Here is a 14869-nt window from a genome sequence, read left to right as displayed (position 1 = left end):
TGGAGGTGCATTTGGTTAAGGGCTTGTCTCATGTGGTGATGAAGGCTGGCGAGTCAGAACCTGCGGGCGGCTGGCGGGAGTGCCCGGGTGGCCAAGGCTGCGTCCTCATGTGGCCTCTGTCTGGGCTCATATCTCCAGTCTCTTGTAAGAACACTGTTCCTGCCCGGCCGGTATGGCTCAGTGGTTGAGCGTCAACCTATGAACCAGGAGGTCACGGTTCAATTCCCCGTCAGGGCACATGCCCAAAAAGTGGGTTCCATCCCCAGTGGGGCATGCGAGAGGCAGCCCATCAATGATTCTCTCTCATCATTGATGTTTCTCTCTCTCTCCCTCTCCCTTCCTCTCTAAAAATCAATAAAAAGGTACTTAAAAAAAAAGAAAAAATAATACTGGTCCTATTGTATCTAAGCTCTGCCCTGGCCCATTTAGGATCGATCTGCCTCTTTTGACTGTATTTACTTGATTTAACTTATTGCCCCTTTAAAGGCTTGTCTCCAAATACAGTCCCATTGGGAGTTAGGGCTTCGGCGTACGCATGGGGGCGGGGGGTACAGTTTAGTCCGACACGGGCCCTCACAGCAGTGTGCCAGCCCCGGGTGCGTCCCTGTCGCACTAACAGTGACGGGGGTCCTGGGCTTGGATGTCAGACAGCTGTGGATTTCGGCTTTGGCTCCACCTCCTCCGCTTGCAGAACACTTACTAGACTGCTGCCGCCCGTTTTCCCGTTGGAAGGCAGGACAGTGAGACCTCGTCCTGTCGTCTTGGGGGCTCAGTCATGTCCTTTTGCATCAGGTGCTCAGGTCAGGGCTTGCCAGAAACCACGTGCTCAGTACATGGTGGCTCTTGCTGCTGCTCCCCGGGGAGCACTTGTGCCAGGTGCGTTGGCCCAGGGCCCGTGAGCACCCACCCCGTGCTCAGGGCCTCTCCTCCGGCCCCTTTCAGAGCCGCTCTGCACCCGCTTCATGGACTTCGTGTGCAAGAACCGCCAGCAGTGCCTGTTCCACTCCATGGTGTGTGACGGGGTCGTGCAGTGCCGGGACGGCTCGGATGAGGACGCTGCCTTTGCAGGCTGCTGTGAGTGGGCGGGCCCTGGGGGCGGGATCACCGTGGTGAGGTGTGCGTCTAGTTACACATCTGATTTTACATTTCCAGTCTTGCGTTTCCTTTTTTGTTTTCAACATTTTAATGTATTTTATTGATTTCAGAGAGGAAGGGAGAGGGAGAGAGATAGAAACATCAATGGTGAGAGAGAATCACTGATCAGCTGCCTCCTGCACGCCCCCTACTGGGGATCGAGCCCACAACCTGGGCATGTGCCCTTGACTGGAATTGAACCTGGGACCCTTCAGTCTGCAGGCCGATGCTCTATCCCCTGAGCCAAACCAGCTAGGGCCAGTCTTGCATTTTCTGAGGAAGACACATGTTTCCTGCTTCAGGAGTCATGCTTAGTAGCTGCTGGTGCACACACAGGAGAGATGGGGCGTGACCGGGGTCTCACGGGCTCTCCTGCCCGTCCCTGGAGGCCTCACCTTCTCGTGGCTTCACAGCTCTTGTCCCATGTTGCACAGTGTGTCAGTCTTCCTGCCTGTCTCCCGGGACCGAGGGTGTCCTGAGCAGGCAGAGTCACCCTGCTGGGACGGTCCCGCAGGAAGTGCGTGCAGCATTAATCGGCTTAGGCGGCCCCAATGAGGGACCACGGGCTGCGGCTTAAACGTCAGAAACGCCTTTCCTCTGGCTCGGGAGTCTGGGACTGCAGGCTCAGAGTGTTGGCAGGTTTGCTCTCCTCCGAGGCCTGTCTCCTCGATGTGTAGGTGCCCATCGTCTCCCAGGTTCTCACGAGGTCTCCCTTTGCCTGTCTGTGTCCCCATCTCCTGCCCTTTCAGTCATATTGAGTCAGAGTTTCACCCTGATAACCTCACCTTAACTTAAGGCCTTATCTACAGCCCTGGCCTGTTTGGCTCAGTGAATAGAACGTCGGCCTGGACTGAAGGGTCCCAGGTTCGAGTCTGGTCAAGGGCACCTATCTTGATTGCAGGCTCCTCCCCGGCCCGGGCCCTGGTCGGGGTGCGTACAGGAGGCAACCAATGGATGTGTTTCTCTCACATCGATATTTCTGTCTTTCCCTCTGTCTTCCACTCTCCCTAAAAACCAATGGAAAAATATCCTTGGGTGAGGATAAACCAAAAAAATAATAATCATCCTATCTAATAAAGAGGGAATATGCTAATTGACCCTCATGCCTCGCAAAGATGGCAGCGCCCACAGCCAATAAGGAGGTAGTGTGCTAATTGACTGCCCCCCCCAAAGATGGCAGTGCCCATAGCCAATATGGAGGGAATATGCTAATTGACTGCCCCGCCCTCAAAGATGGCAGTGCCCACAGCCAATAAGGAGGGAATATGCTAATTGATTGCCACACCCTCAAAGATGGTGGTGCCCACAGCCACAAGATGGTGACGCCCAGTCGCTTCAGCCCCACCAGAGCGGCAGGTGCATGGTAAGGCAGGCCCGGCTGCTCCACGCGCCTGTCTCGGGAGTCCCTTCAGCCCCCCCCGCCGCCCAAGGCCAGCCTGAGGCGCCCTTCAGGGCTCCCAGACTGAGAGGGGGCAGGCCGGGCTGAGGGACCCCCCCACTCCAGTGCATAAATTTTTATGCACTGGGCCTCTAGTATATAATAAGAGCCTATCCTATCTAATAAAAGAGTGATATGTAAATTGACCATCACTCCAACACATAAGATGGCTGCCCCCATGTGGTCAAAGATGGCCACCCCCATGTGGACACAAGATGGCTGCCACAAGATGGCCAGCAGGGGAGGGCAGTTGTGGGCAATCAGGCCTGCAGGGGAGGGCAGTTGGGGAAGACCAGGCCTGCAGGGGAGGGCAGTTGGGGGGACCAGGTCAGCAGGGGAGGGCAGTTAGGGGGGACCAGGCCTGCAGGAAAGGGAAGTTGGGGGTGACCAGGCCTGCAGGGGAGGATAGTTAGGGGTGACCAGGCCGGTAGGGAAGGGCAGTTAGGGGCAAACAGGCTGGCAGGGGAGCAGTTAGGTGACGATTAGGCTGGCAGGGGAGTGGTTAGGGGGTCATCAGGCTGGCAGGCAGAAGTCGTTAGGGGCAATCAGGCAGGCAGGCAGGCGAGCAGTTGGGAGCCAGCAGTCCTGGATTGTGAGAGGGATGTCCCAGATTGGAGAGGGTGCAGGCTGGGCTGAGGGACACACCTGCCCCCCGCCATGCATGAATTTCATGCACCGGGCCTCTAGTATATAATAAGAGCCTAATATGCTAAGTGTCCGACTGTTCGACCAGTTGCTATGATGTGCACTGACCATTAGGGGGCAGATGCTCTGACCGGTAGGTTAGCTTGCTGCTGGGGTCTGGCTGATGGGGACTGGGTGAGACGGGCCAGACACGCCCTGGAGCCCTCCCACGGTCCCTCCCTGGCCCTGATCATGCACCAGTGGGGTCCCTCGGCCTGGCCTGTACCCTCTTGCAATCTGGGACTCTTCAGGGGATGTCAGAGAGCCCGTTTCGCCTGATCCCCACAGGCCAGGCCGAGGGACCCCACTGGTGCACGAATCTAGTAAAATAAATAAGGACCTTATCTCAAATCCTGTGATACGGGGAACGCCTTCTCCACTGACGCGCTTTCAGGACTTCTCCAGCGAGTCTCTGGATGGAGACCTTTCCTCTTCCTCTTGCCGCAGCCGCATCACTAGGAACTCTTCGGTGATGAGGTAGCTGGGATCTCACGGACGTTTGTCTCTTATCCAGCCCAAGACCCCGAGTTCCACAAGGATTGTGACGAGTTCAGTTTCCAGTGTCAGAACGGTGTGTGCATCAGTGTGGTCTGGAAGTGCGATGGCATGGATGATTGCGGTGACTACTCGGATGAAGCCAGCTGTGGGGAGGCCGCAGGTCCGTGTCCTCTCACGCCTGCTCTGGGGCCGTGACCCCTGTGGTCGAGGAGGGGCCCTCAGTAGCGCCCTTGCACCCCACCTTTGCCGCCTCCTCCCTCAGCAGTATTTCCTGCCAGTTCTTGAATCTCCATGTAGGAAACTGAGTGTGAACTGGCCCTGACCCCAGCAGGGTTAGAGGTGGCTTACTCCATTTCACTCTGAGTCGGGGACTGGGCGCTCTGTATAACGTGGTAGGGAAGGCATTAGTGGTAAATATTTCAGAGGAGGCTTCCCTCTGCTCCTACAGGTTGTCAAACCCATGGAATGGCACCCGTTACCATTGTGTTATCATGGGAGCAAGGCCATTCCTTTGGTAAAGGGTGAAACACTCGGTGTCATTTGCAAGATACATAGACGTGTGGGTCAGAGACATCTGAGTCGGGTCCAGGAAGGCGGGCTCTTACTGAGTGTGTCACCCACTGGGTCCCAGAAACTGCCTAATGCAGCTGGTGGCAGGCGGCTGCCCTGGGATGCGGTGTGGAGGAGGCTGTGTACTTCGCAGCTTCACGTTCATGCTGGTGCGGGCCCACAACCGATGCTGTGTTTTCCCCAGAAAACCGCACCGAAGCCCCCAACTGCTCCCACCACTTCCAGTTCCGGTGTGAGAACGGCCGCTGCATCCCCAGCCGGTGGAGGTGCGACCGCGAGAACGACTGCGGAGACTGGTCCGACGAGGAGGCCTGTGCAGGTAGGCAGTCCCGGCGCTGTCCACAGCTGGCCTCGGAGGGGCCCGACCCCTGTAATGACTCGGGGGGTAACTCACTGAGTTCGGTCCCTCTTATTTGGAATACTGGAGTGGCTGGCTGCTTCTGTTTTGGGGCTGTGCATCCCACAGCTCGCAGGTGCAGGAAGGACCCCGGGGCCTGGCTGCTCCTGGTGTGGCCTGCAGACCCGCAGCTGGGTCTTTCCTCAGCGCTGTGAGAATTCCCAACCTCACCCAGAGCCTGCATTTTAGCAAGGCCTTCAGGTGCCATGTGCCTCGGGCCACGTGCCCTGGTGCCTCAGTTCCACATCTACCCAGGTGCCCTGGTGCCTCGGTTCCATGTGCCCCGGTGCTCCAGGGCCTTGGAGCCATGAGCCTTGTCCACGTGCCACATGCCTCGGCGCAGTTGGGAGGCACTGATGGGGAGTGCATGCTGTCCCTTTTGTTTTTGGTTTTCTTGTCTCTGAGCCAGGCCTCTGGGTGGCTGTGGTGGGTGGAATTAACCAGAACAGTGCTCAGCCCCCCACCTGTGCGTCTGAGTCACCTTCCTTTCAAAGCAAACGCATCCGGGTGTGATTAGCTCAAATCAAATACAGAAAGTAAGGCAGCTGCTCCGGAAAGGAAAAGCATGGACCAGGGTGGTGATTTTGAGATGAGCTGCATCTCAGAACCTCGCTGGGCCCTGGGCTGGGCAGCGCAGGTGAAAGGGGGGGGGGGGCCACACAAGTTTGGGACCCGTTTTGGTCTCAGATTGAACTTCTTGTAACTCTTTTTTACTTTTCTTGGTATTTCCTCAGATTCACACATTATTCCCTCCCCCACTCCCGGGCCCTCCACATGTCCACCTAATTACTTCCGCTGCAGCAGCGGGGCCTGCGTGATGGACATCTGGGTGTGCGATGGCTACCGGGACTGCGCGGACAGCTCGGACGAGGAAGCCTGCCCTTCGCCCGGTGAGTGCAGTGCCCTCTGCCCGGCACCTGCTCTGCGGGGAGGACCTCCGGGTCACCCTGGCACCTGCTCTGCGGGGAGGACCTCCGGGTCACCCTGGCACCTGCTCTGTGGGGAGGACCTCCGGGTCACCCTGGCACCTGCTCTGTGGGGAGGACCTCCGGGTCACCCTGGCACCTGCTCTGTGGGGAGGACCTCCGGGTCACCCTGGCACCTGCTCTGCGGGGAGGACCTCCGGGTCACCCTGGCACCTGCTCTGTGGGAAGGACCTCCGGGTCACCCTGGCACCTGCTCTGTGGGGAGGACCTCCGGGTCATCCTGGCACCTGCTCTGTGGGGAGGACCTCCGGGTCACCCTGGCACCTGCTCTGCAGGGAGGACCTCCCTGTCACACTGGCACCTGCTCTGCGGGGAGGACCTCCCTGTCACCCTGGCACCTGCTCTGCGGGGAGGACCTCCGGGTCACCATGGCACCTGCTCTGCGGGGAGGACCTCCCTGTCACCCTGGCACCTGCTCTGCGGGGAGGACCTCCGGGTCACCCTGGCACCTGCTCTGCGGGGAGGACCTCCGGGTCACCCGGGCACCTGCTCTGCGGGGAGGACCTCCCTGTCACCCTGGCACCTGCTCTGCGGGGAGGACCTCCCTGTCACCCTGGCACCTGCTCTGCGGGGAGGACCTCCGGGTCACCCTGGCACCTGCTCTGCGGGGAGGACCTCCCTGTCACCCTGGCACCTGCTCTGTGGGGAGGACCTCCGGGTCACACTGGTACCTGCTCTGCGGGGAGGACCTCCGAGTCACCCTGGCACCTGCTCTGCGGGGAGGACCTCCCTGTCACCCTGGTACCTGCTCTGCGGGGAGGACCTCCGGGTCACCCGGGCACCTGCTCTGCGGGGAGGACCTCCGGGTCACCCTGGCACCTGCTCTGCGGGGAGGACCTCCGGGTCACCCTGGCACCTGCTCTGCGGGGAGGACCTCCGGGTCACCCTGGCACCGCAGAGCCAGTCTGGTACCCGCTCTCTGGGACTTGGAGCCCAGAGGCCAGGCTGCTCCTCACTCCAGAGCAGGGGTACTCATGGGTCTCCTATCATTGCTCACTGATCTTCCTGCGAGAGGGGGCAGCTCCCCGAGTCCCACCCGCTGCGTTGGGGCACCTTTGCTCTCTTCCCGGACTGACATGGGAAGCAGGGGCCGTGTTGGTGTGAGCGGGCCCAGGTTCCCTGCTTATGGGCGGCTCTCCTACTAAAAGGCGGGGAGCACTGCCATCTAGTGGCCGGACCAGAGGCGGCTGGATGTGTGCAGTGGCCCTGCTGCTGGAGGCTGGGGTGCAGGAGACCTTATCCGGGGCGCGCCCTTAGCTGCATCCAGAGGCCAGGGTGCCCCTTCAAGCTCAGTTATCCTCAGAGTTGTTTGCCAGGCGTTTGCTTTTCCTCCTCCCAGGTGAGTTCCACACCGCTGCCCTGCCCTAGTGGAAGGCATCCGTGCTTCCTTTTGTCCTCGGTCCCTGGGCTAGACCAGCCCGAGCCGTTCCCGTCACTTCTCACACCCGTGCTGGGCCCGCTGCAGCTCTGCGCCTGCTCTCGCTGCATCCTTCAGCCGGGTTTGCTTTGTCAGAGTGCTCTGTCCTCCTTGACCTTGGAGGACAAGGTTCCCTACTTCCCTCCGGTGACGCCCACCGTCCAACACAGGCAGGGCATGGGTTTCACAGCTGGAGAGACTGAGATGTGGTCAGTGTTTCTCCAAGCACGGCCCCAGCTCACCTGCGACGGAATCCCGTGTGGTGACCTTAAAGGCACAGGCTCAGGGTTCCCAGGTGGGCCGGGAGCTCACCTATGCTCCCAGGTCACTGAGAGGGATTCCTCCTTCCAGCAGGCAGGGGGCGCTCTCCCTTGCCAGCCCCTCCTCACGGGGCCTTCACTGAGCCTTTACATGATGTCCATTTCTTTCCCAGCCTCAGCCAAGTACCTTCTGATTCTTTTGTTTTAATTTCTTTATTGAGAAAGGTATTACATATGTGTCCTAACTCCCCATTGCCCCTACCCCCCTCATGCCCTCACCCCCTGGTGTCTGTGTCCATTGGTTAGGCCTATATGCATGCATACAAGTCCTTTGGTTGATCTCTCCCCCTTCCCTCACCCTCCCCTACCTTCCCTCTGAGGTTTGATGGTCTGATCGATGCTTCTCTGTCTCTGGATCTGTTTTTGTTCATCAGTTTATGTTGTTCATGGTATTCCATAAATGGGTGAGATCATGTGGTATTTATCTTCCTCTGACTGGCTTATTTCACTTAGCATAATGCTCTCCAGTTCCATCCATGCTGTTGCAAATGGTAACAAAAGTTTTTTTTTAACTTTTTATTTTATTGTTTAAAGTATTACATAGTAGTACATATATCTCCTTTTTTTCCCCCATTGACCTTCCCCCAGCCTCCCCTACCCCCTGTCCATGCCCTCAGCCCACCCCCCCACACTGTCTTGTGTCCATTGGTGTGCTTATATGCATGCATACAAGTCCTTCGGTTGATCTCTTTCCCCCCCACCCCCCTGCAACACTCCCCAGCCTTCCCGCTGTAACTTGACAGTCTGTTCGGTGCTTTACTGCCTCTGTGTCTATCTTTTTGTGCATCAGGTTATAAGAACTCCTTTTTTCACTGATCTGCTGGCCATTGCTTCCTACACATTTCATGTGTGTGAACACCTTCTTCCCGCAGCGACGTGTGTGCCTGTGTGTGGGGTCATGCATCCTACGTTGACTCCACCACTGTGCGTATCACAATAATAGGCAAATAATTAGGTGTCCCATACATGCTTCTCAGATTAAAACTGATTGTAAAAACCCCAAAAGAAAACACTTTAATCTCTGCTTCCCCCCAAGGCCCACCTCCCTATTCAAACTTGATTATCCTTCTCTTAGCAGTGTATTGGGACGCTGAAACTCTGACGAAGAGGCTAACAAGCTAGTGAATTCTGACCAATCCCAGGAATGAGCAGACTCCTGCTTAGCGAGGCCCTTCAGCTTTTGTCCAGATGTGTGTGTAATGCCATTGTTGGAGCACATTTAGCTCGGAGGTGTCCCAGGCTGTCGGATGTCACTGAGGGGGACAGTCACCTGCTGGTTCCTCTCGCCTTGCAGTGTATTTCCCCGGAAGCCACACACTGATGCCAGATTGTACCCTCCCTGTCCTGGAACCTTCTAGGCTCCCTGTGGTCCAAGTGTGAGAGCCAGGACTCACTGTGACCTCGCTTGTTAGCCTCATTTTGGCCACCCTTCTCCACATATGTGTTTAGCAGAGTGCCTTGAAAATCAGTTAAAACTAAGAAGACACATATATGTGAACGGTTAATGATGGCTGTGTTGTTTGTTAGCTGGCTTATTTTGTACCATTTGCTAGTGCTTTCCACCTGCCAGTAGCCTCTCAATAATTTCCCACAAAGTCAACACATCAGATGATCCTCAGCTCCAGTGTGGCTGGGCCTCCCCCTCCCCCAGCTGGGCCTCTTCCTCCTCCCAACTGGGCCTCCCCCTCCCGCACCTGGGCCTCCCCCTCCCCCAGCTGGGCCTCCCCCTCCCCCAGCTGGGCCTCTTCTTCCTCCCAACTGGGCCTCCCCCTCCTCCCACCTGGGCCTTCCCCTCCTCCCAGCTGGGCCTTCCCCTCCTCCCACCTGGGCCTCCCCCTCTCCCACCTGGGCCTCTTCTTCCTCCCAACTGGGCCTCCCACTCCCGCACCTGGGCCTTCCCCTCCTCCCACCTGGGCCTCTCCCTCCTCCCACCTGGGCCTCTCCCTCCTCCCACCTGGGCCTCTCCCTCCTCCCACCTGGGCCTCCCCCTCCCCCAGCTGGGCCTCCTTCTACCTGGGCCTCCCCCAGCTGGGCCTCTTCCTCCTCCCACCTGGGCCTCCCCCTCCCCCAGCTGGGCCTCTTCCTCCTCCCACCTGGGCCTCCCCCTCCTCCCACCTGGGCCTTCCCCTCCCCCAGCTGGGCCTTCCCCTCCTCCCAGCTGGGCCTTCCCCTCCCCCAGCTGGGCCTTCCCCTCCCCCAGCTGGGCTTTCCCCTCCCCCAGCTGGGCCTTCCCCTCCTCCCAGCTGGGCCTTCCCCTCCCCCAGCTGGGCCTTCCCCTCTTCCCACCTGGGCCTTCCCCTCCCACAGCTGGGCCTTCCCCTCCTCCCAGCTGGGCCTCTTCCTCCTCCCACCTGGGCCTCCCCCTCCTCCACCTGGGCCTCTCCCTCCTCCCACCTGGGCCTCCCCCTCCCCCAGCTGGGCCTCTTCCTCCTCCCACCTGGGCCTTCCCCTCCTCCCACCTGGGCCTTCCCCTCCTCCCACCTGGGCCTCTCCCTCCTCCCACCTGGGCCTCTTCCTCCTCCCACCTGGGCCTCCCCCTCCTCCCACCTGGGCCTCCCCCTCCCCCAGCTGGACCTCTTCCTCCTCCCACCTGGGCCTCTCCCTCCTCCCACCTGGGCCTCTTCCTCCTCCCACCTGGGCCTTCCCCTCCTCCCACCTGGGCCTCCCCCTCCCCCAGCTGGACCTCTTCCTCCTCCCACCTGGGCCTTCCCCTCCTCCCACCTGGGCCTTCCCCTCCTCCCACCTGGGCCTCTCCCTCCTCCCACCTGGGCCTCCCCCTCCTCCCACCTGGGCCTTCCCCTCCTCCCACCTGGGCCTCTTCCTCCTCCCACCTGGGCCTCCCCCTCCTCCCACCTGGGCCTCTTCCTCCTCCCACCTGGGCCTTCCCCTCCTCCCACCTGGGCCTTCCCCTCCTCCAGCTGGGCCTCTCCCTCCTCCCACCTGGGCCTCCCCCTCCCCCAGCTGGGCCTCTCCCTCCTCCCACCTGGGCCTCCCCCTCCTCCCACCTGGGCCTCCCCCTCCTCCCACCTGGGCCTCTCCCTCCCCCAGCTGGGCCTCCCCCTCCTCCCACCTGGGCCTCTCCCTCCTCCCACCTGGGCCTCCCCCTCCCCCAGCTGGGCCTTCCCCTCCCCCAGCTGGACCTCTTCCTCCTCCCACCTGGGCCTTCCCCTCCTCCCACCTGGGCCTCCCCCTCCCCCAGCTGGACCTCTTCCTCCTCCCACCTGGGCCTCCCCCTCCTCCCACCTGGGCCTCCCCCTCCTCCCACCTGGGCCTCTCCCTCCCCCAGCTGGGCCTCCCCCTCCTCCCACCTGGGCCTTCCCCTCCTCCCACCTGGGCCTCCCCCTCCCCCAGCTGGACCTCTTCCTCCTCCCACCTGGGCCTCCCCCTCCTCCCACCTGGGCCTTCCCCTCCTCCCAGCTGGGCCTCCCCCTCTCCCACCTGGGCCTCCCCCTCCTCCCACCTGGTCCTCCCCCTCCTCCCACCTGGGCCTTCCCCTCCTCCCACCTGGGCCTTCCCCTCCCCCAGCTGGGCCTTCCCCTCCCCCAGCTGGGTCTCCCCCTCCTCCCACCTGGGCCTCCCCCTCCTTCCACCTGGGCCTCCCCCTCCTTCCACCTGGGCCTCCCCCTCCTCCCACCTGGGCCTTCCCCTCCTCCCACCTGGGCCTCCCCCTCCTTCCACCTGGGCCTCCCCCTCCCCCAGCTGGGCCTCCCCCTCCTCCCACCTGGGCCTCCCCCTCCTTCCACCTGGGCCTCCCCCTCCTCCCACCTGGGCCTTCCCCTCCTCCCAGCCGGGCCTCCCCCTCTCCCACCTGGGCCTCCCCCTCCTCCCACCTGGGCCTCCCCCTCTCCCAGCTGGGCCTCTTCCTCCTCCCACCTGGGCCTCCTTCCACCTGGGCCTCCCCCTCCCCCACCTGGGCCTCTTCCTCCTCCCAGCTGGGCCTCTCTTTTGGGCAGCGTGCCCAGCCCTGGGACTTCCCTGCCCTCCTGGGGAATGCTCTTTGACTTTTCCCTGATTTAGATGCTCTGTTTTCTGGATCATGTGTCCTGCTTTTTCTTGGTTTACTCCCTTGTTTTGCTGAAGCACACCCTCCAGTAGCTTTGTCAGGTGAATGTGATGATACAGGAGCCACGGACACAGTGAGAAACGCCTCAGTGTTTTTCCCTGTTGAGTTTTTCTGTTTGAATTCATTCCGGTTGCCCTCTGCCTGGGACACAGGTGTACCTTCTCTGTGCTGTTACTTCTCCGTCACCCTAAGGACTCACTTATCCTCCTTCGTGTTGGAGTTCCAGTTTTCTCTATCCCAGGATGAGATGCCAATTTCAAGCTTTTTGAGGATCCTGTGATGTCGATCTAGCTGGTTCTCAGCTTTCTCCCTGGCAGCTTAGGAGAGGTTGCAGCCTTCTTGGTCTGTCTAGTCGCCCATCACTGGCTGTCTGCTTCCCAGCTCTCAAAATCATGTTGCTCTTGTCTTTTTTCGGGTCCTGTGAGAGAGCAAAATTAGGTGCCTGTGTCTAGTCCATGTCTTTTCCAGAACTCACATCGGTCTCTGGTCCTCCTAGTAATTCCTAAAACGCTGTAAGCTCCCAATACCTGGAATTGGTTACTGTTGCTGGCCAGCTCCCTCCATTCTAAAAGGTAAATTGTAAAAATCTATTTTTCTAGCCAGTGTTCCTGCTGCCTCCATGCCCACCCAGCTCGGGCAATGTGACCGGTTTGAGTTCGAGTGCCACCAGCCAAGGAAGTGCATCCCCAACTGGAAGCGCTGTGATGGCCATCGCGATTGTCCGGGAGGCCAGGACGAGGCCGGCTGCCGTGAGTTGGGAGGGGCTCAGCCCAGGGAAGGTTCTTGAAGCGTGACCTCCATTACCATGTGTCATTTGTCTTACCTTGTCATGTTGGTATCATCTCTACTATAGGATAGGAAAATTACACCTTCAGTAACAGACTGGAGTGTTTATTTAGTTTTGGGTACAAAGCTATCTGTTTATTATTATTATTTTAATTGATTTCAGAGAGGAAGGGAGAGGGGGAGAGAGATAGAAACATCAATGATGAGAATCATTGATTGGCTGCCTCTTTCACACCCCCTACTGGGGATCGAGCCCGCAACCCTGGCATGTACCCTTGACCAGAATCAAACCTGGGACCTTTCGGTCCACAGGCTGATGCTCTCCACTGAGCCAAACCAGCCAGAGCCAAAGTTATCTTTTTATCATGTCTGGTTGAAAGTTCTTATCCGGTGAGTACTCCAAAATAACACGGAGAAAGAAGAATTAGGATAAAATTTTACATTTCATTAGAAGAACAAACAGTGTATACCATTGGGACATTAAGGTAACAGGTCAGATTTAACCCACACTTGTCAAAATAGCAGGACTGTCTGAGCCGAGGAATTAATCACAATATGATGGGAAATAGTTAACAACAAGGAGTTGGAATAGGACCTACCTCCTGGGTGAGATTAACTCTTGATTGGTATTCATTCTTTAAATAAGTTTAGCCTGTTTTAAATCTGCCTGTTCTTAAGGATCTTGCTTAGTTAAGGATCTTAAAATCCAGTTGTGCTCTCCGACGAGTTTGTGGGACTCGCTAATCCAAGAGCCTGTGAGAAGAGGCAGTGAGACGAGTGCGGCCTGACTCCGCAGAGGAGCGGCCCCTGAGCACGCCTGCGCCCTGCTCTGCGTGCCCATCAGTTACATGTTTCATCGTCAGGGCAAGACCTTTCCGAGCTAAGACGACCTCCTTTCCAACCTAAAACCTATGTTTTCCCACTTTCAAAATATCGAGGCATGCTTCATGAACTCAGACATCTTCCAGCGTCACTGCTCAGCTGTGGGGTTGTGTGTTATGACATGCTTACCATGTGGAATCATTCTGCAATGGGGACCTTGGACTTTTCCAAACCATTGTGTGTTATGACATGCTTACCATGTGGAATCATTCTGCAATGGGGACCTTGGACTTTTCCAAACCATTCCTCTCCTGAGCAGAGTTCTCCCCTGCCTGTCCTGTGAAAATGACATTCCGCCGCCCCCATCTCGCTTGTACTGTTACTCTCTTTGTGTTTCTTTGTTGCTCTTATTACTACTAGTATCTGGAGTAACCTATTTGTTTACTTCTTTGCTGTGTCTATCAATAGAAGATAAGCTCTTTGAGGGTAGGTCCTGGGTCTGTTTTACACATCACCTCTTCATCTTAAACAGTACCTGATTCATCAGGAGACATCCATGAATGTTCCTTGGATGGATGGATAGATGGGTGGATGGGTTATGGGTGGGTAGATGGATAATGGGTGAGTGGATGGATCGATGGATGAATGGGTGGCTGGGTTAGTGGTGGGTAGATGGATGGGTGGATGGATGGGTAGTGGATAATGGGTGGCTGGATGGATGGTTGGGTGGCTGGGTTAGTGGTGGGTAGATGGGTGGATGGATGGATAGAAGGATGAATGAATTCCATCTAGGGCTTCTGAGACTGTTACAGCAGTGGTTCTCAAGCCTTTTCTAAATACTCGAGTGCAGTTTTATCTGTAACAGTTTCCTTCCCACCTCCCCAAGGAGAACCAATTCCATCTCAGCATGTGACACCCATATCGGAAGGGGATTTTCGGGGAGATGGGGATTATAGTTTGTAATAAGCCTCCCAAGTGGTTTTGATATTTCCCTCCTCTCACTGAGAATTAGAGAGTCTTTTTAAGTCTCTTTAACTGAAGTCTGGACTTCCATCCTAGAGACATGCGTAGATATCTTAGTTCTTCTTTCACATGAACACTCATCAGCTGAAGACAATTGCTGTAGCATTTTATCTTCTCCCCCAGCTCCTGTACCCTTTCCTCTCTAGTTACATTCCCTGGGTGCTCATCCATCCCCCGACTCGCATGTGAGCATTACCCAGGTCCTACCTGCATCTTGGAGCAGATGCAGGGCTTCCAGTAGGAAACAGCATCACCTGTCCTTGTTCTAGAACCGAAGTCCCTCCGCCCGGCTCATTCTGACGGATTGCTGTGGAGCTTGTGAACACTGCACACGCTCAGCTCCCTGTGTCTGCCTCGGGGTAGGCAGCTCCGAGGACTTAGTGATTTTTAGAAGCCCCAGAAAGATCTGTTAAGAATCTGTCTTACCAATTTTCTGCTCTCGAACTCTGCAGGAGAGAGCCATCGCCTGGAATACTGCGTGCACTTTGCATGGGGCGGTGGAGGGGGGAGCGGGCGGGGATGGGAAGAGGAGCTGGGAGGGGTTGGTCTTGGGTCCCGATAGAGAAATGAGAATGTGAACGCGGGGACCCAGTAGCCTCGCCACGTGCAGAGGATCGAGTGTGTGAAACAGTCACCACAAACCTAACATCTTAGAAAGCACAGTTACTTCCTATAGTTTTGCGGGTCAGAAGTCGGACGTAGGTTTTCCTGTCAAAACCAGCATGTGGGCA

General features: G+C 57.7%; 1 protein-coding gene across 2 annotated transcripts in view; it reads left to right on the top strand.

Annotated features, from left to right (window-relative positions):
• Window positions 1-14869, top strand: part of SORL1 (sortilin related receptor 1) — a 165537-nt gene that overhangs the window by 110489 nt on the left and 40179 nt on the right. For both annotated transcript variants that reach the window (XM_080649599.1, XM_080649598.1), the window contains exons 28-32: window positions 943-1074; window positions 3771-3914; window positions 4509-4643; window positions 5456-5611; window positions 12107-12256. In XM_080649599.1, coding sequence (XP_080505725.1) covers window positions 943-1074; window positions 3771-3914; window positions 4509-4643; window positions 5456-5611; window positions 12107-12256 — 717 coding nt within the window. The remainder of the gene's footprint in view (window positions 1-942; window positions 1075-3770; window positions 3915-4508; window positions 4644-5455; window positions 5612-12106; window positions 12257-14869) is intronic.

This window comes from Plecotus auritus, assembly GCF_963455305.1.
Source record: "Plecotus auritus genome assembly, chromosome: 13".
Classification (NCBI taxonomy): domain Eukaryota; kingdom Metazoa; phylum Chordata; class Mammalia; order Chiroptera; family Vespertilionidae; genus Plecotus; species Plecotus auritus.
The sequence above is the reverse complement of the archived record's forward strand: the minus strand, read 5'-3'. Positions and strand labels throughout refer to the sequence as shown.